This window comes from Rhagoletis zephyria, unplaced genomic scaffold, assembly GCF_001687245.7.
Source record: "Rhagoletis zephyria isolate East Lansing unplaced genomic scaffold, Rhagoletis_zephyria_1.1 Rzeph_scaffold_00956, whole genome shotgun sequence".
Classification (NCBI taxonomy): Eukaryota; Metazoa; Arthropoda; class Insecta; order Diptera; family Tephritidae; genus Rhagoletis; species Rhagoletis zephyria.
Window position 1 is genome coordinate 62956 of NW_016158040.1, and position 25457 is coordinate 88412.

Genomic DNA, 25457 nt, shown 5'->3' on the forward strand with positions numbered 1-25457 from the left:
ATTATATTCGAGCAAAAAAATAAAAATCATAAAATAATCATTATTTGTAATCGAAAAAAATAAAAATCAAATAATAATCATAATCGTTGAGCGAAAAAATAATAATCAATAATAATTATTATTTTTGAACGAAAAATATAAAAATTATAAAATAATGATTACATGCTGATTTTAATTATTTTACTCATAATGATTACCGTCCCTGGTTATAAGGACTTTACAATGAAATACTTTTTTTTTAAATACATGATTTAATCAAAATTTTGAGGACAACTTGACATGACATTACTCAACAAGAAGGCAAATTTGATGAAAATTTGGCATATTTATAATTCGCAGTATCCTATGAACATACACACATACGTGCATATGTACACGAGTAACTATAAGTTACCAAATAATCGATCTTGATCGGATACAACTATTTTAAGGTGCACAGCCAATTAACGCATTTATAAAACCAAAATTAATGCTAGTCATAATAGATGCACATATTAAATTATTGAAAAAAAGTCTAATTAGTTTTGTGTTACTACATAAATGAGTGTAATTTTAGAAATTCTCAAGGTAGTGTTGTAGAGCAATTAAGGCAAAATGATAAATAATTTAAAATTAAGCTTAAAAATTACGAATCAAAAACGTAAAGTTAAATATTCCTGCATGAATGTTTTACCTAGAAACACTTAACTACAAACGTAGATATATTCATACATATATATATGTAAGCACTTACAAATACTTATATGCGTATGTTTACCTGAAAGGCTTACCTTTTGTTTCGTGTAGATTTCGACAAATTTTCGTATTTGTTTCGTGCAATAAATTAATTTGTTCCATCAAAGCGGCAAAGAATTTATTATTCTCTGAATCGCTGGATAGCTGCGGATTGCGTTGATCGGGTGTATTTTGGCCACTCACTTTCGAATCATTATCGGAGGGATTCAATAGACAGGGATCGCTGAAACGGAAACTAGTAGAAAATATTTATGTATGTACATACATACATACATACATGTTATAAGTATCTCTATCATTTGTGCATAAAACATGAAACATTTTATTACTTAGAGCTAAGTAATACACACCCTCGACTCATGTTGGGATTACTACCACTGCCATCGAGTACATCTGTTGAATTATTCTCCAATTCCGATGAGCCACCCATCATATTCACAATGGGCGGCAGGCTGGCAAAATCTTGGCCATCGCTTTGTTGATAGTATCCACCGATTCCAGGACCCATGCCACTATGCGGGAACATCATGGAATAGCGATTGTTGTAGTTGGAGTGTTTCATGTAATTTGGCACATTCTGGAACAAGAGCAAATCGATATAAATATTGGGAAATATGGTTATTTGGGTTAAATTTGTTTCAAGAATATAAATATCCAAATTAAAATACTTAAAAGGAAAAACAAATGGGAATTTAGACATTCGCAAAAGTGAAGACATTCGTGAATGTGAACCTGCTTGGTTTTATTTAGTTCACCTTATCGAAAGTGCACTGTACTTATGTTTACATACATACATATGTATGTACATTATAGTGGTCAAAAAATAGTAAAGTCGGAATTTTAATGCCGGCACCCCACCCCGTAGGATTGTTCTCTATCGAAAAATATGCCCCTTATTTTTATTTTGAAATCAAAAATATTTAGGGAGTGCTCAAAGCGCTCAAAGTTTTCCATGTATTTTATATGGCGAAAAAACAACTTTTCGTAGAAATGTTATAGAATTCTTGAACATCAATATTTTTCGATCGGAAAGCTTTGGTTCTCTTCAGAAAATGCCCAATAATAATACCCACAGAAATGGAGCATATCATCGCTCCACAGGAAATACCACCATTCACCGCAGAAGAGACCAAGTCTGCCACTAATAGAATAAAGGCCAAGAAAGCACCAGGCCCAGACAGCATTTCAGCAGAAGTTTTAAAAATAATCGCCGCAGAACGCGGTCTATGGGCTTCTAAACACGTGCAATGCCTGCCTCAAGAACGAAATATTCCCAGAAATTTGGAAAAGGCAGCAGCTCATCTCAATCAGCAAAGGAAAGTGAAACCTTGAATTCCCATCAGCGTATCGACCACTTTGTATGCTGGACACAGCTGGAAAACTCTTAGGAAGGCTGCTAGAACCTAGAATAGAAGCGGCTATCGCCAGTGGCGGCGGACTTTCCTCAAGACCGTATGGAGTCAGGCCCGGTAGGTCAACAATTGGAGCTATAAAACACGTAATAATAACAGTGGACGCCGCATACCAACACAAAAAGCTAGTCCAGCTTGCAACCTTAGACGTTCGCAACGCCTTTAACACCGCAAAATGGGAAAATATCATACACACGCACAAGAAGAAGTCTACACCATGCCCACGTATTTACCTTAGACTCATGGTTAGAAGCTATCTACGATTTTACGCTCCTTTCCCGCCCATTCGTACGAGGGGCGCCGTCCGTATGACGTACGGAACCATTTTATGGAGTTAACAAAATTTATCGAGTTGTCGTAATGTATCGAGTTATTTGAACTTATCGAATTATCGACATTTATTAATTTACTGAAAATTGTCGATTTACCGAATTGAGGTTTTTTAAATTTTCAAAATATATCGTGTTATAGAAATTTCAAGGTTATATAAGTTTATCGAGTTATCACTGCTTATCGAATTTGATCATGCTATCAGAGAAATTGGTCGATAGCTTTCGAAAAATATGTAGCTATTAATATTATTCGAAAATTATAGAGGTATCCAAAGCTTGTCGAGTTAACGGTTTATATCGAGATATATACATTTTGGATTTATCCAAATCTATCAAGTCCTAGAAACGCATAGTCATCGAAATTAGTCGAGACATCGAATTTTGTTGAGTTAAGGGATTTTAGTGTTTTTAAAATTCATTGAATTATCGATAGAACTGGAATGTATCGGGTGTATTTCAACATCCTGCCAAAGTCCTCCAAAGACTTTCAACGATATAAAAAAATTGAAGTCTCGATTTAATTCCAGAGCAGGAGATTTTCCGATAAGTAATCTTGTGCATTATAAGTTAAACGACGTGTTATTTTACAAGACCTCTCATTGGGTCTTCAAACACTAGAAGCCGAAACAGCCGAATTTCAACAGTAACTGGCACTCCTAGTATACATACAGACATAATTCCTTAACATATGTTTCTTTCGATATTCGAGGATAAAATTTTAAAAGAACATTTGCAATACCTATTCGGTAGTATGTGGATGCCAAAAAAATTAACCTCTTTTAATTCTACGGAGCTCTCTTTTATTTGATATCCATGTTGTTATTCTACATTGCACCGAATTTTCTAAATAGTAGAAAAAACTAAAAACACTGTTTTACTATTTTTGGTTCCTAGATTCGCGAACATATTTGGTTTTTTTTACTTCATTGAAACCAAAGATAATTCTAAGAAGATGCATTCATCAATTATTTTACTCACACGTTGAAAACCTTGGCTGAAGGGGCCACTGCCACCGCCGCCCGTGTAGCCGCCAGCAAATGACACTGGCCCCACTGGCAAACCAAATTGTTGTTGGCGTGAATGTTGGTGGTGCTGCTGCTGCTGCTGGTGAGATAAGTTTTGTTGTTGTTGTTGTTGTTGCTGTTGTGCATAAGAAAATTGCGACGGCTGATTCGCGTTATTTAAACTATTGTTGGAAAGATATGCTTGATTCTGTTGCTGATGCTGCTGACTATTTTGATGTTGGTGTTGGTGCTGGTGTCGCTGTTGCATTTGTTGTTGTATAAATTTTTGTGGATTTATCACACCACCAGCGTTACCGCTCCCGCCACCACACCCTCCAGTGCTCGTTGGTGTCGGATTATAATCTAAAAATTCCGATGAGGAGGATAATTGTGTATTAGAGGCATCCTTCAGACAAGTCTCCAGCCAGGCATCCAAGTGATCCTTCATATAGCCATCACCATGCCCATGACCTTGACCGCTACTACTAGGTACTGTAGCTGTGCGTGATTTAAGTTTTTTACGCTTGTTCGTTTCATTCATAGCTGCAAGGAGAAGAATCAGAGAGAGTATTAGTGAATTGACGCAAATTCCAAATTAGGAATTTCTAAACTTTTCTGCATGCATGGCAATGCTCGCTTGTATGTGTGTATGTTCGTTATTCAGAGGGTGCAATCGAGCGTTGCAAAAATTTATGTAATCGCAATTAAAAGTAGTTAGCATTGAATTGTGGCTAACAAAAGCTGTGTTCGCTCTGCCGAGCGCTTGAATATAATAGCTGATGTATTTTGGTAACAATGATGTCATGGACGGTGGTGCATCATTGACTTATTTCTTTTCATTTTTATTTTTTTTTTAATTCGGCGGCGGAAATGTGATTGGTTGAAAAAATGTGTTAAGCTGTGTATGACAGCCGCGCTTGCTTCTTCATTTCACAAATATTTATTATTAGTATTAAGTGGGATTCATTTATAAATACTTAAGCCTATAAGTAATGTATGCTTCCTATTAGCCAAGTGTGTAAAGTATTTTCGATGTCTGTGCTATTTTCGTCACACACGCACGCGTTCGTTGCGCACTTTTTACGTGCCACTTGGAGTTGGAAAATTGAAGATTTTATGGTAACAAAAACATGTGGCTGATTTCAAATTTTATTTAAAAACAGATTCAGTGCATGGTCTTACTAAAAATACTTGAACGAATTGAAGAGCAGTTGGGGGAATTTGGTTATGGCTAGGCGGCAAGTGGCATCAAAGAGGGAAATAAATATGGCATGATTATAGACATACAACGTAGATGGTTGGGAGTAATACTAAATGAAAAGAAATTCATTATTATGGATGTGATCAGGGTTGCCACTTTGGTAAATTGTTACCAAAATTAGTAGAAAACATTTGGGTAAATTGTTTCTCATTTTTGTAGATTTTGAATTATTTTGTTTGAAAAACTTTTTTCTTATTTTTCGTAGTTATCTTTATTCTATAAATTCGAACGCATAAATGCACACTTTTTTCGCAAAAAAATTGTAATAAACGCAATTTTTTAGCAATCGCAATTGTTAAATCAAAAACATACAAAAAACTGGCGGCAAAAAAATAAATCAACAGGAATTTTTAGCTGCACATTGTTGGTTATACTCAAATAGATGGGCTATAAAACTCCATACCTTTAATTGGTCGAAAAATTCAGAGTAGAAAGTAGACTAAAATTTTTGCAAGCGCAAACAATATTCTTGTATAAAAAGCAAATACCAAAAAATTTTGTCTTAAAAAAATTACCAAGCGGATCTTGGGTCACTGCATTTGTCTATAATAACTCCGGTAGAAGTTTTTTCAAATGATGAAGTTTCGTTGCAGGCCTTTAGATTCACCACTTTCGCTTTGGTTGAATGAAACTGAGAATATGCCAGTAATATGATTTCAAAAACGGAACATATAATTAGTTAAATAAAAAGTTCCTTAAAAACAATTTTATTTCTTATTGAAATAACGAAAAATATAACAAAACTATAGGTTTTATTAAAATAACTAAAAAAAAGTTGTTTTATTTAAAAAAAAAAAAAGTTATTGGTAGAAATATTCCAGGCTTGGTAGATTTTTTCAAGTGGATGGTAAGTATTTTTTTTTCGTCAGTAGCAACCCTGGATGTGAACACAATTATGTACATACATACATATATATAGCAAATTCCACTAATACGAGTATTATATGTATGTTAAAGTTTGTGAGTTGGTGAGTTGGTGCTAACTGGATTAACATACAATACATATCTTTCAATAGTTTAAATCAATTTATTAATCAGTTAAATAAAATAATACGACAGCGTAGATTTCAAACGAAAGGGGTTTCAAAACGATTTTTTCGAAAATATTCAGGAGAGTTGCTACCCGTTCAAAACGTTGAAATCAATTTAATTAACAAGTTAACGGAATATTGAACGAGCGAGATTTAAGAAGGTTTTATTTCCATATAATTTCTCAAAGGGAGTTGCCACCTCTTTATAAATACAAAATCGATTTAATTGGCAAGTTAAACTAAATCCTCTAATGTGGGTAACAAACGATAGAAGTTTTACGAAAGCTGCATCTATCTATTTCGAAAATATTTCTGATGAGGGTTGCCACCAGTTTATGAATTTGATTGACAGATTGTAAGTGGGCGTGTAAAGCGTTTGTTGGTCTTTCTTTGTATCACATTTGACTTACACCCAAAAAAAGTCAGCTAAAAATATTACTCTTAACACATGATTTGGTAACTATATATGACCAAATAATGTAACTACATATAAGCAAATCATATATTGAGATAAATATATTTAGCTGACTTTTTTCTGGGTAAGTAGCTTATGGCCTGGACTAACATATAGCTTAAAAGAATAAATTCTAATTTAAATTATAAGTTCATCGAAATTTTACAATATGAATGCGAAACGTACGAGATTTAAAAAAATGTATTACGAAAACATTTTTAAGAGGATTGCCACCTATGTTCACCAGTAGGTGCAGCTGCAAGCGGCTTGCTATATAAACGTGTATTCGGATAAAAAAAAACATCCCAGCAGGGGGTTGTGCGCTGGGCTTGGTACAAGCGACCCAAAAAAAAATTACCTGAAAAGCCTCGGATTATTACCGCCCTCAAATACCCTTAGATATGCTCCTGAAATGTCCGCACCCTTTATAGGGAAGGTGCGTTTATCCAATTGCCATTGAATGTCATAGAAAAATACCTAGCTGACACCAACTCAGTTCAGAAAGTGCAGAACTACTTCAAACGGACCAAACTGCATCAAAATTATCATATCGAAAACATGCTGGCGTGTTGTGTTCCCTTTGGCAATTAATCGATTCATATGGAACATAAGTTTTAGATGTTGAGACCTTTTATAATAACGGGCCTCATGCATAAAAAGCGAGCTTCAGCTCAGACTCGACTGTTACAATATAAAAAGCTGAAATAAGAGCAAAAAATTATATTTTCTTATCATGCTTCATGTTCTGTAAAACTTTCATACTAACACCTTGTGTAATTTCAGTATGATTGAATTTATCCCTCTCTTTTAGCATGGCGAGTGTCAATTGAAAACTTAAAACGCGTCTCCTAAAAAAATCACTTTTATTTTTTTTTGTAGCAGTCTTTTATTAAATAGATTTAGGAAAAAAAAATTTTTTATATACAAAAACTCAAATACAATGCCTTCAATGCATTAAAATATATTGAATGCTTTGAGTCGGTGAGTCACGAATTCCTTCAATGCCTTTGTCGCACCATCTTTAAAGTAAAAATCTGGTAAATCCAGTTTTAATGCGCGAGCGCAAGCGATATTCACAATGAATCATTGCATAGAAATGACAATACACAAAGGAAACACACAAAATGTTTGATAATTTATAAATATTTACGATTTGGCTAGTATAAATCGAATCAAGGTATGTATGTATGTATGTATGTAGATTACGTTTGTACTCGTAGTTAATACTTTATAATCGAACTAGTACATATGTATGTATGTAGCATATGCTTTTAAAAAAAAATATCAAAAATTGGGCACCAACAAAAATTTAACTTTTCTGACTTTCTAAAATTCTAATTCTCAGCGTTCTATAAAAAAAGACTTTTTCAAACTTTGACTAATTTTTCCTAATCACGAGCAATTTACGCGCATTGAAATTGGCCAAACAAAAGCGCATGCATATGTATGTAGTACTCGCGTATTGTTGTTATTGGCCATAAGTCAGCTTGATTTGTGAGCATTATTGCATGACATATTACCGCTTACCAGTTGTTGGTTAATAGCATAGTTACCGGTATTGGCATTTGATACCGCAAATGCGATACTATTTCTCACGTCAATTTCAAATTCACAGTTAATTTTGTTTTTTTTTTGCTTTGCTTTTCCAGGCAAATTAGCCACTATGCAAACAATAGCAAGTAGTTAGTCCCCTACAAAGCCGTATTTTTGTATGTACAATATATGTATATGTATGTCAGTCCATGAGGGCTGAGTGCAAAAATAATTTTTAATTACCTACTAGGTGGCTGGTGTTTATACAATTCGCTAAACACTTTGGTAATTGTGGTGATTTGATTTGTAATTACCTGTAATGAACTGAATCGGATTTGTTTACTTGCCAGTTACCGATATTTGTATAAAAACAATAAAGCAATTGACTGATTCAATGTAAAAATAAAATAACAGTGGAATTAGACGAACTTCAACCACGAGTAGGCTTTGTACAAGCACTTCATGCGGCCAGTATACATATATGTATGTATTTATGTAAATAAATGAGCTTCTAAATAAACGAAACGATTCAAAGAAAATATTCATTTAAGATTCGCGTTCAATAGTAATAAGTAATATTACAGTGGTTTTGGAGCCAAGGAGCTATTATTAATTTTTTACTTAGTACCTATGTAATGCGTACCGTGTTCTAGATATTGACTTCTACCAAAGAATAAAAATAAAATTTTGCATCAACAACTGCATTTATTACATTATTATCTACACTGAGAGAAATAATACATAGTAAAAATTAATAGTTTTTATTTGATTATCGTTCAAAAGTAAAAATTATAATTTCATACGAAAATTTAGCATGCACGTATTTGAGAATACACCAAGGGGAAAAAACTAGTAAAATCAAATAAAAACGTATTTAAATCAAATGAAAACGTGTTCGAACGTAGTGTAATGTTTAATGGAAATATTCAATTCAATATCACTTCACAATATTTTTCGCGACTTTCGTGATAGAGGTTTGTTATAACAGTCAACGTAAATTTCCTCAATACATAAAACAAACGTTGCCCATTTTTGTATAGTGTTATTACATAGTTATTCATTAAATTTTAAACACTTTGTGTGTAATTTTTCTTTACGGGACAAATTTGGGAATTAAAATTAAACATACAGTGTTTAATTTTGCACACATTAGGAGATTCCTCTCTGGTTACCTCCCTTTATATGGGTAAATGTAAACAAAAATTTGTTAGAGCAAATTTTAAACATTTTATGTATAATCTGTAAAATTGTGAACAATAAATTTGAATTTGAAATTTGTTCTACGCCACAAATGTGATAAGTAAAAGTAAACGGGCAGTGTTTAATTTAATTAACACGGAGTCTAAATTTGCATTCATGACTAGAGGAAACTAGTTACCTATCTTAATATGCGCAAATTTAAACAAACATTTTTTAGAGTGTAGCTATGACACACTAACTTGGAGTGAGTTGTAAATTTANTCCACTTAACCCATTCCAACTAATGTTATTTTAGCTCATTCAACTTACATAAACTATCCTTAATTTTATCGGTTGAATTTCAACCGCTGGGCGAACACTAGTCCACTTAAATACAGACAGACCCACCGTCGCGTCGTCATTGCCGTTGTTGTAGGCTATCGATTGTTTTAGCAATTAATTAAAATTAACGTTTTTGCTCGTAGAGACATACTTGCAAACATACAGGTACATATCTACATACTACATTACTGCCAATCGAGCTACATACGTGCTCATACCGCTTTCTAATCTAAATTGCATTTTACCGTCAACAAATTACGATTTTATTTTAAATGGCCAAACGACAAATACAAGCAAAAACAATTGAAATTGAATGAATGTAAAATTGATAGGTTTGGCATTTAGCAAAAGTAATTATATTTAAACAAAGTCAATAACTTTTAAATTAAAATACTATCTAATGGAAAAATTTCAAAATCCCAAGAACTCGTACTAAGTACGTACAAACGTCAGTAGGTATGTACTAGGGATGTTAATTTTTCAGCTTTTTCGGATCCCGGGAATTTCGGGATGTCGTTATCACAATCCCGGGTTCCCGCAAGCAGTCCCCATTACTTTATTCATTACTTTTGAACAACTTAAATCGAAGAAATCGCCTCTATATTGTTTGAGAAGCTCTCCTACCACAAAATAAATAATAGGGTCATTCCATGTAAAACAGGAAAACGACATAAATGTTAAAATGCCCTAATTATCTCTATTTCAGTGGTAAACATTTCATTAATCTGTTGAAAAACATTAAAAAAGTAAAACAGAAATTGTAATTTGTGTCTATGGAAACTTCTATTTCATGCTGTGATAACCGAGTGAAAAAGGTCCTTGTGTGGGTTGTAAGACTTTATTTAATTCACGCTTACAACATGTAAAATACAGATGACTTACGTACTAAGAAGTGTTTCGCAGTTGGCTTGAGATGAACGACTAAGAGAATGTCAGAATCGATAGACGAACAACACCGCAAGCCGGAAAGGGTTAGAGTTGCCATTATATTGAAAATAGATTATAAAGCACTATTTTATTACTTAGTACTTAGTACTCTACACATGCATAATTACTTTACACCAATCACATGGACATGTCCCACCAGTCACAAATTTAAATATTTTTTGATATTTCTATGAAGATTATATAAGCCTAAATTTTAATGAAAACGAAAGCGTATAATTCATATTTCAAAACACAAAAAAATCATTTGTGAAAATTAAGATTTTTGGCTACAATTCATCTTTGAGTACACGAAGGTAAAATAGTGTCCCGCCAGTCACATTCATTCAAATGATAGCTACATAAAACTAAGAAATCATTTGCTATATTTGTTAAAGCAGTTTTATGCGTTAGTTATCGTTCTGGGTTAAAAAATTATCTTTCGCTGTTGTGTACGTTCCGACGACATAGAAATAGTTCACAATTGATCACATTCTCGAGTAAAATGTCCTAGCAGTCACAATGGAATGGCCCAATAAATATATGGGTTTGAAATCTACTTTTTTTATCTAAAGTGGCGTTTCTATTTTTTCTCTCTGATGTGAGGATTTATTTCAAAGGACTCTGTAATTTCAAAGATACANTATGGTTATGTTATGTTATGCCAAGTACTAAGCTAAACTCCCCTCCACTTAACCCATTCCAACTAATGTTATTTTAGCTCATTCAACTTACATAAACTATCCTTAATTTTATCGGTTGAATTTCAACCGCTGGGCGAACACTAGTCCACTTAAATACAGACAGACCCACCGTCGCGTCGTCATTGCCGTTGTTGTAGGCTATCGATTGTTTTAGCAATTAATTAAAATTAACGTTTTTGCTCGTAGAGACATACTTGCAAACATACAGGTACATATCTACATACTACATTACTGCCAATCGAGCTACATACGTGCTCATACCGCTTTCTAATCTAAATTGCATTTTACCGTCAACAAATTACGATTTTATTTTAAATGGCCAAACGACAAATACAAGCAAAAACAATTGAAATTGAATGAATGTAAAATTGATAGGTTTGGCATTTAGCAAAAGTAATTATATTTAAACAAAGTCAATAACTTTTAAATTAAAATACTATCTAATGGAAAAATTTCAAAATCCCAAGAACTCGTACTAAGTACGTACAAACGTCAGTAGGTATGTACTAGGGATGTTAATTTTTCAGCTTTTTCGGATCCCGGGAATTTCGGGATGTCGTTATCACAATCCCGGGTTCCCGCAAGCAGTCCCCATTACTTTATTCATTACTTTTGAACAACTTAAATCGAAGAAATCGCCTCTATATTGTTTGAGAAGCTCTCCTACCACAAAATAAATAATAGGGTCATTCCATGTAAAACAGGAAAACGACATAAATGTTAAAATGCCCTAATTATCTCTATTTCAGTGGTAAACATTTCATTAATCTGTTGAAAAACATTAAAAAAGTAAAACAGAAATTGTAATTTGTGTCTATGGAAACTTCTATTTCATGCTGTGATAACCGAGTGAAAAAGGTCCTTGTGTGGGTTGTAAGACTTTATTTAATTCACGCTTACAACATGTAAAATACAGATGACTTACGTACTAAGAAGTGTTTCGCAGTTGGCTTGAGATGAACGACTAAGAGAATGTCAGAATCGATAGACGAACAACACCGCAAGCCGGAAAGGGTTAGAGTTGCCATTATATTGAAAATAGATTATAAAGCACTATTTTATTACTTAGTACTTAGTACTCTACACATGCATAATTACTTTACACCAATCACATGGACATGTCCCACCAGTCACAAATTTAAATATTTTTTGATATTTCTATGAAGATTATATAAGCCTAAATTTTAATGAAAACGAAAGCGTATAATTCATATTTCAAAACACAAAAAAATCATTTGTGAAAATTAAGATTTTTGGCTACAATTCATCTTTGAGTACACGAAGGTAAAATAGTGTCCCGCCAGTCACATTCATTCAAATGATAGCTACATAAAACTAAGAAATCATTTGCTATATTTGTTAAAGCAGTTTTATGCGTTAGTTATCGTTCTGGGTTAAAAAATTATCTTTCGCTGTTGTGTACGTTCCGACGACATAGAAATAGTTCACAATTGATCACATTCTCGAGTAAAATGTCCTAGCAGTCACAATGGAATGGCCCAATAAATATATGGGTTTGAAATCTACTTTTTTTATCTAAAGTGGCGTTTCTATTTTTTCTCTCTGATGTGAGGATTTATTTCAAAGGACTCTGTAATTTCAAAGATACATATGATCAATTCCAAAAATTGTTTTAAAAATTCAATACAATGTAAAATAAAAATGTTAGTACCAAATGCAAGAGGAAATTTCTTTGGAATTTAAAAAAATTAAAAAATTTTGGATTCACAAGGACGAATATTTAGGTTACTTTTTAAGCTGTGGCGGCCGCTGTGGTGACCGCTGTGGTGTAGTGGTAAGCAGTGCGCGCTTTCACTCACCAGCACCTGGGTTCAAACCCTGGTCAAAGCAACATCGCAAAAATATGTAGAAAAAGGTTTTTTCTTAACAGCGGTCGTCCCTCGGCAGGCAACGGCAAACCTCCGAGTGTATTTCTGCCATGAAAAACAGCTTCTTATAAAAATACAATCGCCATTCGGAGTCGGCGTAAAACTGTAGGTCCCTCCGCTTTGTGTGACAACATCAAGGCGCACGCCACAAATCGGAGGAGAAGCTCGGCCAAACACTAACATATGTGTAAGCGCCAATCTATAATAAAGTTAGAAGGACGAAATGCGAAGATGTTATCGAGTTATATAAGTGTTTAGCTTTAATTTTCTTTAAAACAAATATTGCGAAATTTCAAGGATACATTTTCAATTCTTACTGAAATTCATCTTTAATTTGATACCCATACTTTTTCTCTAAGCACATTTCTCTGAATTTTTTAAATTATTTTTGAATTACTGACGCCATGGCGCGCCCGAGTAAAAAACTAAAAACGCAATCTTACTATATCTGGCCCATGGTTTCGCGAATAAATTGATATTTGTGTTTAAAATTAAAAAAAAATATGAATCACTAAATAAAAAAAAGAAATATAGCCAATACCGTTTGCCATCAGTGCAAATTACAAATTCCGAAAATTCCGCGATTACTTGCCAAGAATCCCGGGATTTTGGGGACCTTAAAAACACCGTGCTTCCGGGATTAACATTCCTAGTATGTACTATCTTTATTTCATTGGTTATCTACTCAAAATAATGGCCACTTAATCACGCAGCAGACCGCGCAGATGAGGATGCACATAGGCTAACATATAATTGAATTTATTTACCAATCGGTATATAACTGTACATAGATATGCATGTATCTAAGTATATACGTATAGATATGTGTACGTCTGCATGCAACGGTCACGATATACGTATGTATACATATGTACATATAAACTTGTAGTTAAGCGAATATGTAGTGGAATAATTGGGTGAATAGCTTCACCTGCATATTCGCGGAAGTTCAAATGGCGCAATTTCGTGAGGCAATTCAATTCTTCGATAACAAATTTAATTGCTAACCTATTTTACACAAATGAATAGCAAAAAAATTTGATAACTCTCCACTCTGTTAGAGTCCAAAGCATATGGACACGTAACCGGTTACTGGTAATTCGATGATGAATTATAAAACGATGATATCTGCGGGAGGAAGTGAATATTGTTGCATGCACACGCAGTGGAAGATCAAGAGTTGGCATTGCATGCAATATGCCAATAATGTCAAATGCTTTCTGTTAAATACGGCAATGCCATAGTGTGCATGCCACACTCTATTGTTTATTATATATGTATGTATTTTCAAAAGCTAACTTAGTAATTACGCCTTTTAATGTCAATATACTACATGCATACTACATTCGAATGCGAATATACCGTTGTATGGTTCGACGAATGTGAATGCTGATAATTTGTACAATTGTTTTAACTTTCTCGCACAATTGCCTAGAGATTGGCATACTCAAGTTTTTTTCGAATATTTATCAGTGATGAGCAGAAGAAAGTTGTGTGACAACTTGTTTAGATGAGTGGATATGTTTAAAGATAACTGTCATTCAATGGAAACCATATTTTGGTGAGCTAAGTCGCATATGTAAATGCACACTTCTGTTATATCTTTAATATATATTTTCACTTTTGTCAGCGTATATATATATATATGTACATATCTATGTATTATTTGCGGTTATCTTAAACAGATTGCTATGTATAGCGAGATGAGTTTATTGTTTTCTATTAATTAGGCGGCGCGAAAATTCGGAAAATAAGGCGGCTATAAAATAATCTCAAGACCGGCGCACGGTGGCCTTAAATCCAAACATAGGTGGAAAAAACTACATATTTGCTTAAAGATGTTTTGTAAAAATGGATTTCGTTATACCAAACTAGATTTCTCAAAAATCAACGAGAAATTTTAGGCGTTTGTAATTTGCACTTCGTTGGACTAAAATTGTGTGGCCTATAAAATTGCATACCCAAAAATGTTCTAAAGATGCAGAATAAAAAGTTAAAATTGTGATGAAAATTGGTTCCTAAAATTTGTATACAGTTTGAAATTGTGACTTATATGGTTTTGGTTTAAGCTTGGACGGTATTNATATATCAAAATATTTTTTACCCTGTGACCATCCCTGGAAGATATCCAGTGCGTGTGTAAAATTTGGTTACGATCGGCTTATTCGTTTAGGAGCCAAGTGTGTCTATAGGTACATACATAATTTGAATTTTATATATATAGATAACAAGAAATATTTATAATATTTAAAAAAAAAAAATATCTACACGTGGTCTTTTGTTTGAGTCAGTGTGCATACCATATTGGATACCTGTAAAGATATGGGCAAGTTTCTATAAGAAAAATAAGTAAACATATGTGCATACGTACATAGTAGATAGAGGAATTATATAAAAAAGTTATATCTGAACAATTAGTGGTGTGGAAGATAACCCTTATAACAAAAAATCTCGTATCTTAATAATCAACATCGACTTAGCACAACGTTTTGATCATTTAAGTCCATTTTCATGAGTCTATCTCTTCCTCTTCTGATACTTATGTACAAACATAGGACCAATGTTATACCATTTCATATTCATGAAAGGTATAATTATGTATGTGCCTCCTATCCAAGTGAAGCGTAGTGTATTTATGTGCATTAGACTGCATCACGAAAAAAAGTTGCGGTTTTTCCGCCGGGATTACAAAATCTATTATATTTTAAGACGTTCGCCAAAATATTTGGGAAAAATATTAAGATTTAAGTGAGCTGGACCGGTTTGAAAATACCTCCAAAAATGGAGCTATTTATTAATAAAAATAGTTTCGTAAAGAACTTTTTGAAAAAAGTCCCTCAGATGACAAACTAGATTAAGCTTAAAAAAGCTGCATAAAAATATATGAAAATCTTTTCAACGGAATCGTAAGAATGAGATTTTTGATGCTGTTTTTTTTACTTTTTTCAAAGATTGATTTACGAAAAACTTGAATAACTGGGCCAAAACTAATCCGATTTAGACTTATGGGATCTCAGTAGAAAGGTATTTTCACTCTGTTTTTATTTCTGTTAAAAAAAAAGCCTTCGTGTCCCAATTTTTTTTTCAATACCAACACATCTTACATCATCTTTGAATAACGTTCGTTCATCCTACCTTTTTCTTTCATCCTTTGAATGAGTTTATTAGCAAAGAAATAAAAAGGGTGAGAAAATACCTTTCCACCGACACCTCTTAAGTCTAAATCGGAAGAGTTTAGATGCAGTTATTCAAGTTTTTCCTATACCAATCTTTGAAAAAAGTTAAAAAACAGCATCAAAAATCTCATCATTACGATTCCGTTCAATTTTTTTTTATTTTTTTTTTTAATATTTTTATGGAAATTTTTTAAGCTTTAACCGTTTTGTCATTTGAGGGGATTTTTTCAAAAAAATTTTTAAGAAACTGTTTTTATTCATAAAAAACTCCATTTTTGGAGGTATTTTGAAATTGGTCCAGCTCACTTAAATCTTAATATTTTTTCGAAATATTTTGGTGGACGTCTTAAAATATAATAGATTTTATAGTTCCAATGGAAAAATAGTACCGATTTTTTTTTTGTATGGGGAGTGATGCAGTCTAATGTGCATGCATATTTATTTAAATTTTTTGTGATAAAAGTCCCGAAATATATGTACTTTCATATACATATGTATGTATGTACATATGTAGAGCTTTGCGTGTTTATACAGTCAACACATTCGCATGTCACGCGGCATCACCGTCATTGGACCGTTAAATTTCACGTGAACAATTCTCTTATCTACTTCAATCGGCATACGACAATGTATAACAGATGCATAAGAACTACATATACATACATACATACATACATATATAACACTTGAAGCAACAATAGCTAATAATAAAAATTTAGGCGAGTAACGACCATTTATTATGAGTTTAAAGTTGTGCTAAATACATAAATAACTTGTCATTTGAACATGGATTTGCTCTCAATTTTAGCTTAGCTTTGTGGGAAAATACGAAAAAATTTAAAATTGGAATCATTGGCGCATTTAAAACAAAAAAAAATAACAATGTGTATCAGAATAGTCTCGTTGTGATAATGATATGATCAGCAATATTGGGTAAGAATTTATTTGGACCCATAATCTTTATTGCCAACTAACTACCTACACGAGTCAATATCAGCGTCACAAATTATGAAAACAAAGGCCTGATTTACAACACCTGCTTTCTGAATTTGATATTAGCACAAATCTAACAGCAGCCCAGTAATTGTTATATTTAGTACAGCTGTGAATATCGAAATTACTGGGCGTTTCTATGGTCGTCTGGTATATGGCATTGCTATGAATCGGATTTTCGTGTGACTTATGACTTATTATTGACTTTCTAGTCCCGCCGTTTTTTTTTTTAACTGTATAATGTTGCGGCCATGCAAGCGCGTTTTTAGAAATGCCTACGACCACTCCGTTGGATCCGATTTTGATTTCTGGTTCGAACAACATCTGAGCGTATTTTATGCTAAAACGCTTCTCAAAAACCCATCTACCTTTTGGAGTCGGCTTAAACTTTTGTTCACTCCATTTGTGTGATAACTTGAAGATGTACATACACCACAACTGAGAGAAAAATCTCTGCTAATGTTATCTAAAGTTTGCGTATCGTAAAAAAAATCAATCAAAATAAATACATAGTTACCAAATTTAGTTTATTGTGGATCTTGCCGCATTCAAACAGTTTTGCATAAGTAAAATGTGCAGTCCTGTTACAGTTGACAACGGTAGATTTCGCAGATACCTTACGGCTCAATTAGAGGCATGCCACAATTAATCATTTCTTTTCGTTAGGCCACTGTGGTGTAGTGGTTAGCAGTGCCCGCTACCATTACGCATGGCCTGGGTTCGAGCACAGTTTCCGTCCAACATCAAAAAATAATACATAAAAAAGTTTTTTTTTCTAATAGCAGTCGTCCCTCATTATTTCCTAGAATTGTGATTAAAAACGTATTACTTCCATTTAATTAAAGGTTTTAGGACAATCCACTGTCGAAAAGTGAAAAAAGTATCAATAACTTTTTATTACCTTGCAAAATAAAGACGCTAGAAAAAAAACCGTAAACAAAAAAATGTAGATTTTTTCGAGCAACAAAAAGGTACTCTGGAGTTTGTTCGTAAAAATTAACGGTATCGATGAAAATTGCAAAAACCTTTGCTCCCTTCTTTCCAAGACGGCGGCAATTCCACAGCCCCCGCAAATGTTTTCTTAACATCACTTTAACCTTCTCAAAAATAATCAAAACGACTATGAACCTTATCCAAAATCGATATTTGGTCGAATTTTTTACCGCTTTTACTGTACTACATATTAATTTTTCGTTTATGATAGCCGTTTTCGTCGTTCGGAATTAAGTCAAGCCCCTGGATAGATTTAAGTAAAATTTTCGCATTAAAGGCAACTAGAAAACTGGTTGGTTGCGATGGAGCCGAGTTATTTATAAAAGACATATTTATAAACCGATTTCGTCCAAATTCAATATACAAGACTAGTATCGCCCAGTTATCGAAATTCGAAATTTTACAAATCTGAAAAATGTCGGGATGAGCGGGTTCGGAAGTTAAAAACTGAATTTAGGGATGGGAGGGACTTAATATTTAGTCCCATGCCCACCTCTACCCTCAATCCCTGCGCCACCTAACGGAAGACAAACACACTGATCCAATAATGATTCAATACGATTTACAAATCTGGTAGAAAATGGTTCCAATTGAATGATTCTTGCCATTTTATATTATAGATGTAGGTGTATCAAATTCCATTACCTTACCATAAGTGGTTCCAGATATATATGGAAATTGCATTTCGGTTCGTTAATGATAACATATGCAGCTGCGTACAATTTCAGAACGTCGGCATAAGCGGAGACACAGATATGCGAAATGAGAAGTTATGAAATGAAACTTAGCACAGATGCATAGATTGTAAATACTCTACTTACGGACTTATTTACGGTCTGAATTGTTTGAGATATTAGTCAGTGATGAACATACGAGTATACATAGATGCATATTTTTTATAAATTAAAATCGAGGTTCCTTTTTCCGTCTATTTTCAAAAGCTACTGAGGAGGAAACTTGGTAGAATTAGCATTAATCAATCCGGTATTAACGTTCATAATTCGATTTTAAGTTTTCCTGTTTCGCTACAAATTTTGCTAAACTATTTAGTATTGGTGACAGGTAAAATTCAAAAGTGTATGTCGAATTTCGACAACTGGACGATACTAGTTCCATATAAATCGTTAAATTGGATGTCGAAAAGTCGTTTTGACTGCGAGACTATTTCGGAGATAATTGCATTGAAAGTTTCAGCGTCAGGGACAAGAGCTTTTTATCTGCCATGACTGGAAATGCAGTGCTCCTATCTAAATGGAGGCATACTTATCTTCGGAAATGCATTATCTTCAGTTATTGTTATAAAGAACAAGATTCCAACGCGAAATTGTATTTCTTGCTCATATACCCGTAGTTGCGTATGTAACGTATACGCCCCCGTGGCACTATAAGCAGTCATCTAACACGCTTACTCACAAGCCTTAACATAAAAGTCATGCTATTTAAAAGTAATTAAATATAGGCCTTAAAGATTATGCACATATATGGGTCATTCCAGCGAAGACGACACCACAGTTAAAAAAAAAAAATTATTTACATAGATTTTGTTTGAATCTGTGAAAACAGCAAATCAGGTAGAGCGATTCTTTAGTAACAGATTTGTATCGATTTATATTTCACCATTTTTAGCTATTTTTGTTGTTATAAACGGAACCGTAGTGCAAATATCTCTGATATAATATTTTTTCGTCAAGTTTTCAAAGCAAGGTGGAAAATATTTATAGTGAGAAGTTATAAGCCTTCAAATTAATAATTATTGTTTCATTGCGTCACTAATCTAATATCAAATTGAAAAATTTTGTTTGAATTTCCACATATTTACATAGTTTCGTTCGTTTTAGTAAGACTAATATTTTCACTGTTTAAGTTTAACATTTTGAAAAACATAGTACTTATATAAAGTTATTAAAAATAAAAAAATAAAAAAATTTCAAAAATTACCAAATAGCTGCGACCGATATTCTGCATACTGCCTTTTTCAATTTGGTGGCAAACTCTTGAAACTTCACAGATATGTTGTATATCGAGCCCTAACCGCCAAAATAACGTAAGCGACATTTTTTTCAAAATTTTCTTTTTGATGCAGAAATGCATCTAGATGCTCTAGGAATATTACTGCATCAAAAAGAAAGATTTGAAAAAAATTTCGCTTACGTTATTTTGGCGGTTAGGGCTCGATATGATGCCAATGTCCGTTGCCTCTTATATGACATTCTATTTGAAAATTACCCAGTTATTTAAAAAAATAAACAACTATAAGTTTTTCGAGTGACAATGAAAAAATAAATGTTTTAAGGCTTTAGTTGTTCAAATACTTGATTTAATTTTTAATTTACTTGTTTCTAGAACTTCATTGAATGAAATATGTATATATGTAACTGCGAAAAGGAGTGACACTAAAAAAAAACCACTCGTGAGATTTGCTCATATCCACTAAGCTGACAGTGATAGAAAAGTGTACCTACCGATTTTAAAATTAATATTCTATGAATGTAGATATGAACTCTGTTCCTCAACAAGGGACACTCAGATTACATTTACAATGATTTGAATTCATCTGACTATAGTCAAATAAAAAAGTGGAATTGTATGTGTGAGCGCTTGATCGAATGGACCGCAGTAAAAGAGGTTGTGTGTACGTTTTCGCGCCAACTTTGATGGCGATTGCTTGATATCAGCGCGTTATGTATATAGTGCAGTGTCTATATATGTATGTATCTCGTCATATGTTTTTTTTTGCAAAATCTAATGTTACTTTGTCGGTGCTCGCTTGTGTACACCGTGGCTATTATTTATTAATAGCAGCAGAATGTTATTTCATTTCCATTTTCCATTTCATTAATGGCATTTTAAAAGATTTATGCCGCACAAAGAATATGTATGTACATAAAAAAGTTTCCCGATGGCTATTTTCTTTATTTTATTCTGTTATAACTTCACTCGCTTTTCCGTTGAGTGCAGCAGTGTGCCAACTACATAGCTGACCGTTGCGAGTGCTGTTAGTGGCATGAATGTACTAAAATGAAGAAATGTACTAGAGTGAAGAACCGTCACAATCTGCTTCATTTATCAACTGTTCGTTTGTTCATACGATATTTTTACTATACTTATACATATGCGATTTTTTGCATATCTAAAAGTAGAGCTTAGTGGTCTGTGATATGTAGCTTCATTTCCGGGTTAAAAATGTCAATGCTTACTTATATTGGCGAAATTGGAAATCTATGTAAAATATTTGGCGCTTACTACTAAATGTGTAAATGTCTGAATTTAAGATTTATTTATGTCATTTCAATGTAACATTAACGTAATTAACTGACCAAAACGTCAAACGATCAAAATAAAAGTAATGTTTGTTAATTTTTACAAAGAAATTCACGTATCTTAATTCGACGCAATTCTTAAATAATAAAAACATAAATCCATATATCCGGACGCCAGTCTAATAAATAACTGAATTATAAGTTAAAATTAGTCCAGCTCAAGTCTTGCCTGGCTGCGAATGTCAAAACCCTCCTCCTTGATAATTACTCACACCAATAAACATACAGTGGTTCCAACGAACAATCCGACAAATTTGAACTGAAGATTGAGTGCACAGATTGATTTTTTTGGTGGGTTTCTGTTTATTTGGCCAACTGAATGGAAAAGAAAGATTCCCTTTCAAAGCGCAAAGCGTTTTCCAAAAAAAAAAACAAAAAAATTTAAATTAGCTCTGCGGATACTCGTATATAGTTTTTATAGCAAAATTGCGAGCTGTCCGATTATTCGTTAAGCTTTGAAACCCATGTTTTTAAGTTAAATAACGATTTGTGTTTAAAATGGATTTGCTTACGGATTTTTGTTATTAACATCAATAAAATAATTTACCAAAAGATCGATCTGACGCAGATCTTTTTTTTATTTAATCTCACTTCTCTTACTTTGATATCGATTTTGCGGGCATACAAAAAGCTTGTCCGACTATTCGTTGGAGCCTGTGTATGTATGTGTAAAAATCGGCACTGTTTTTCCATCGGAAATATAAAATTAGTTATATTTTAAGACTTTCGGCAAAAATATTTCGGAGAACTGTTAAGATTAACGTAACCAGGACCTATTTGAAAATATCTCTAAAAATCAAGTTTTTTTTAATACCTACATATAATATTCGTTTTTACTAATATTTGTTCTAAATTTAAATGCATAAAAATGTTTAAAAATTGTATCAAGCGATTCGCGAATTTTTTCTTGAACAAATATTCCCAAAAATATCAAAACGAAACAAACCAAAAATTCCCCATTTAGTTTCTGTTTTGTCTGTGAAATTATGGCAACAATCTATTCACATGGAATGGCTATAAAGCTGATTGTTTACACGAAAAGAAGTGCCGCAGCGATATAAGCATGTATGTAGTTAGTTTTTGGTTTTGTATGTTAACAATAATCTGTAAAGTATCACCCTATTCGTTACCAAAAAGAATCATCCTCAAATACTATTTTTAAAACTCGCAAGCAACTTGAATATCTCCTAAATCATCAAACAATCATCTAAATGCTAGCTGGGATATGTACATATGTATTCGCGGAAGCTATATGGATGCATATGAAATGCAATATCTTTAAGTAAATGGTATGTGGTGCATTACATATTAATGCATTTCCTGTGCAATCTAAATCCCACAAATGAAAACGACAGCAATTATGACAACGACGCCGCAGACACGCACTGCTGTAACAACAGAGAGAAGATACTTTACTGAGTATCAATTACAACACTGTTGAGAAAGTGAAATGAGGGTGTTCATAAGGGAGCACTTTGGTACGAGTGAAGAACGCTTCAAAAAAGCGAAAAACACGTCACAGCGAAGACTAGTCATAGTCTTGAAAAAAAGAGCAGATGTTTGTCAGAAAATAACAGCAAAATCCAAACAGAAAGTAAATAACATAAATCACATTTCCATGTCGCACTTCAGCTGGGTGCATTGAAGAAATGATACGAAGTATTTGTATTTGCTTTCAAGGAACCGCCAGGAGACGATTGGCAACCATACACAGACACTTGCCGCCATACATATATGAATGTATGAACATATTGCTAAACTTGACTGAAGTAAATTTTCGGGTTTTTAAGGGTGCCTTGTGCCTTAAGTTCAATTATTTATAAATATATCCGTCATATTGACGCGTACATATTTAGTACGAGGGCAGTTTGATATGTTAGTGACCTTTTGAATTTCCAGCGTAGTAACTTTAAATGCTACACTGCTCTTATAAACTACAATATATTTTTAACAGGCTATTATTTTAGCTCCCTCCGAAAATTACTTTCCCAACCTAAAGAGTCCGCTCGACGAAAATAAATTGAAGGAATGAAGAGGTTATCCGTGATATAAACGCTTATTTTAATGACCTTTGGAAAAGGTCTTTTTTTGGTAAGGGATAACGGCCGCTGTGGCTAAGTAGTTAGAGGTGCGCACTACCACTCCGTAGGACTTGGATTTAATCCCTGGTCTGACCAACATCAGTCTAACATCAGTCGTGCCTCGGAATGGTAATTATTTTAACCATAATCTTAGTTAAATCTCAAACCTAATCTTAAACTCCATCTTAATCTCAATCTTAATTTTATCCTTAATCTTTATTGTCTTTATATTTAGCTTTTATAGCCTATAGTACGTGGATGTAAAGAGACTTGTTGCACGATGACATGCGGACCGAGAAGCTCAGGTTTGCTTAGCACTTAACCACTCTATCCATAATGCCAATATATCGAGACTCCAATTTGCAATTGGACCCAAGAAAATTAGTCTATGTCTACTCTCTTTAGATACTAGTCAAACTTTGTTTTGCATGAATTGTTGGACACACGCATGCATGTGTACATTTTGGCTAAGCTGCAGCATTTTGATAAATTTACTTAAACTTACTGAAATCTCACTTTTCATATCCATTTCAGCGTGAAATCGTGGACAATGGGCAATGAAATACATAGGCATTGACGATTTAAAGCAGCTTAATTAAATCTCCTTAAACAGAAATTGCAATGATTCGTAAATTACTGATACATTCGTACGAGTAAATTCCGGTTCTGCGACAGCTGCACAAAATTTTAATAGTCGCGCAAATGTCGCATAGCAAGTAGAACGTGCTGGCATTTACAACACCAGTGAGTATAATATGTACATGTGTACAATGTCTGTATATTAGGGTGTCCTAGAAAATTTTAGTTATTTGTGAAAATCAGAATTTTTGTTTTTAGCAAAAAAAAAAATCACTCTGCATACTATAAAGTTCGAGGATATTCTAAGGCACCAATCACTAACGAGGGGTAGAGAAAGTCATAGTTACGGCAGTCTTAAAGGCCATAACGACCGTAGTCTGTAGACTGGCGTCATACGTAGATGACCGCAATAAGAGAGACAAGGTCTAAACCGCGCAAAAGTAGTGCCACAAGTGAAGCAGGATAAATTAGATCCGCCATCTTTATGTAGAGACAGTGGCTAATTACAGAGCTGTCAACATAAGTTTCCCGTGACGACTGTGGATCCGTGGAGTTGTAGAACGATGCAAGCGATAAAATAGCTGGGAGCTCGACTAAAAGTTATTGAAGACTAAGGTAAGAGATTACCATCTAGGGAGGGAGAAAGATTGGTTATCATCGGGTCCAGCGAAAAGTTTGGAGTCAGCTCAAGCTAAACTGGGGACTAGTAAATGGATCGAAAAACAATAGAAGCAATAGATATTTCCGCTTAGAAAACTTCTAAAGCTTAGACATCAGACAGCTAGAAACGGCCCGTACTTTAAAACCAACACTGAAGCACTTGTCAGCTCAGCTTCATTTGTGGAAACGGAGGAGCCACCTAACTTATTGGGGTCAATTTTAGGCCTTTAAATTGCTCTAGCCACTAGTAGTAAAGTAGGTAAATTTAAACACTTTACTTACATATAAAAGGGCAAAGGTGAAGAGGAATATGCGGATGAAGAATATAATAAACATAGAAATTAAAAAAAAGGTAAATATAAAGAAAAATATGAGAATGAGGATACCGATAAAAATTAAGATGAAGATAGAGGAAGGAAGATTAAATCAGATGTAATTATAGAGAAAAGGATATAAGACAGACTCAATCTGGGAACTATTTCGGGATTTTAGATATTTTCGAAGTTCTCGGTATTTTATCGGTTTTATTATCGATAGTTTTTAACGATTTTGTTATCGATATGTTATTGATTTTGCTATCGATTTTTTCGGAACTTATCTTAATAATAAAAAATACTTTTTATCGACTTTGTAATCGATTTTTTATAGATTTTGTAATCGATTTTGTTATAGATTTTATTATCGATATTTTTATCTATTTTGTTATCGATATTTTTATCGATTTTGCTATCGACATTATTATCGATTATGTTATCGATATTTTTATCGATTTTGTTACCGATTTCGCTATCGATACTATTATCGCTTTTGTTATCGATATTTTTTCTTAGTTTCGTTTTTGACTTGTATATGCTC

The 25457-nt window shown here is 33.4% G+C and overlaps 1 protein-coding gene and 1 long non-coding RNA gene across 4 annotated transcripts in view; one reads left to right on the forward strand and one right to left on the reverse strand.

The window, feature by feature from the left end:
- The window catches only part of LOC108362184 (uncharacterized), a 17300-nt gene extending 9873 nt beyond the window's left edge, over nucleotides 1-7427 (forward strand). Inside the window, exon 3 of the long non-coding RNA XR_001847425.1 lies at nucleotides 7407-7427. This is a non-coding gene — a long non-coding RNA (uncharacterized LOC108362184). The remainder of the gene's footprint in view (nucleotides 1-7406) is intronic.
- LOC108362183 (myb-like protein AA) overlaps nucleotides 1-25457 on the reverse strand; it is a 40684-nt gene that overhangs the window by 9400 nt on the left and 5827 nt on the right. For all 3 annotated transcript variants that reach the window (XM_017615053.1, XM_017615052.1, XM_017615054.1), the window contains exons 2-4: nucleotides 3458-4026; nucleotides 1086-1312; nucleotides 771-970 (exon numbers count right to left, since the gene is read on the reverse strand). In XM_017615053.1, coding sequence (XP_017470542.1) covers nucleotides 771-970; nucleotides 1086-1312; nucleotides 3458-4026 — 996 coding nt within the window. The remainder of the gene's footprint in view (nucleotides 1-770; nucleotides 971-1085; nucleotides 1313-3457; nucleotides 4027-25457) is intronic.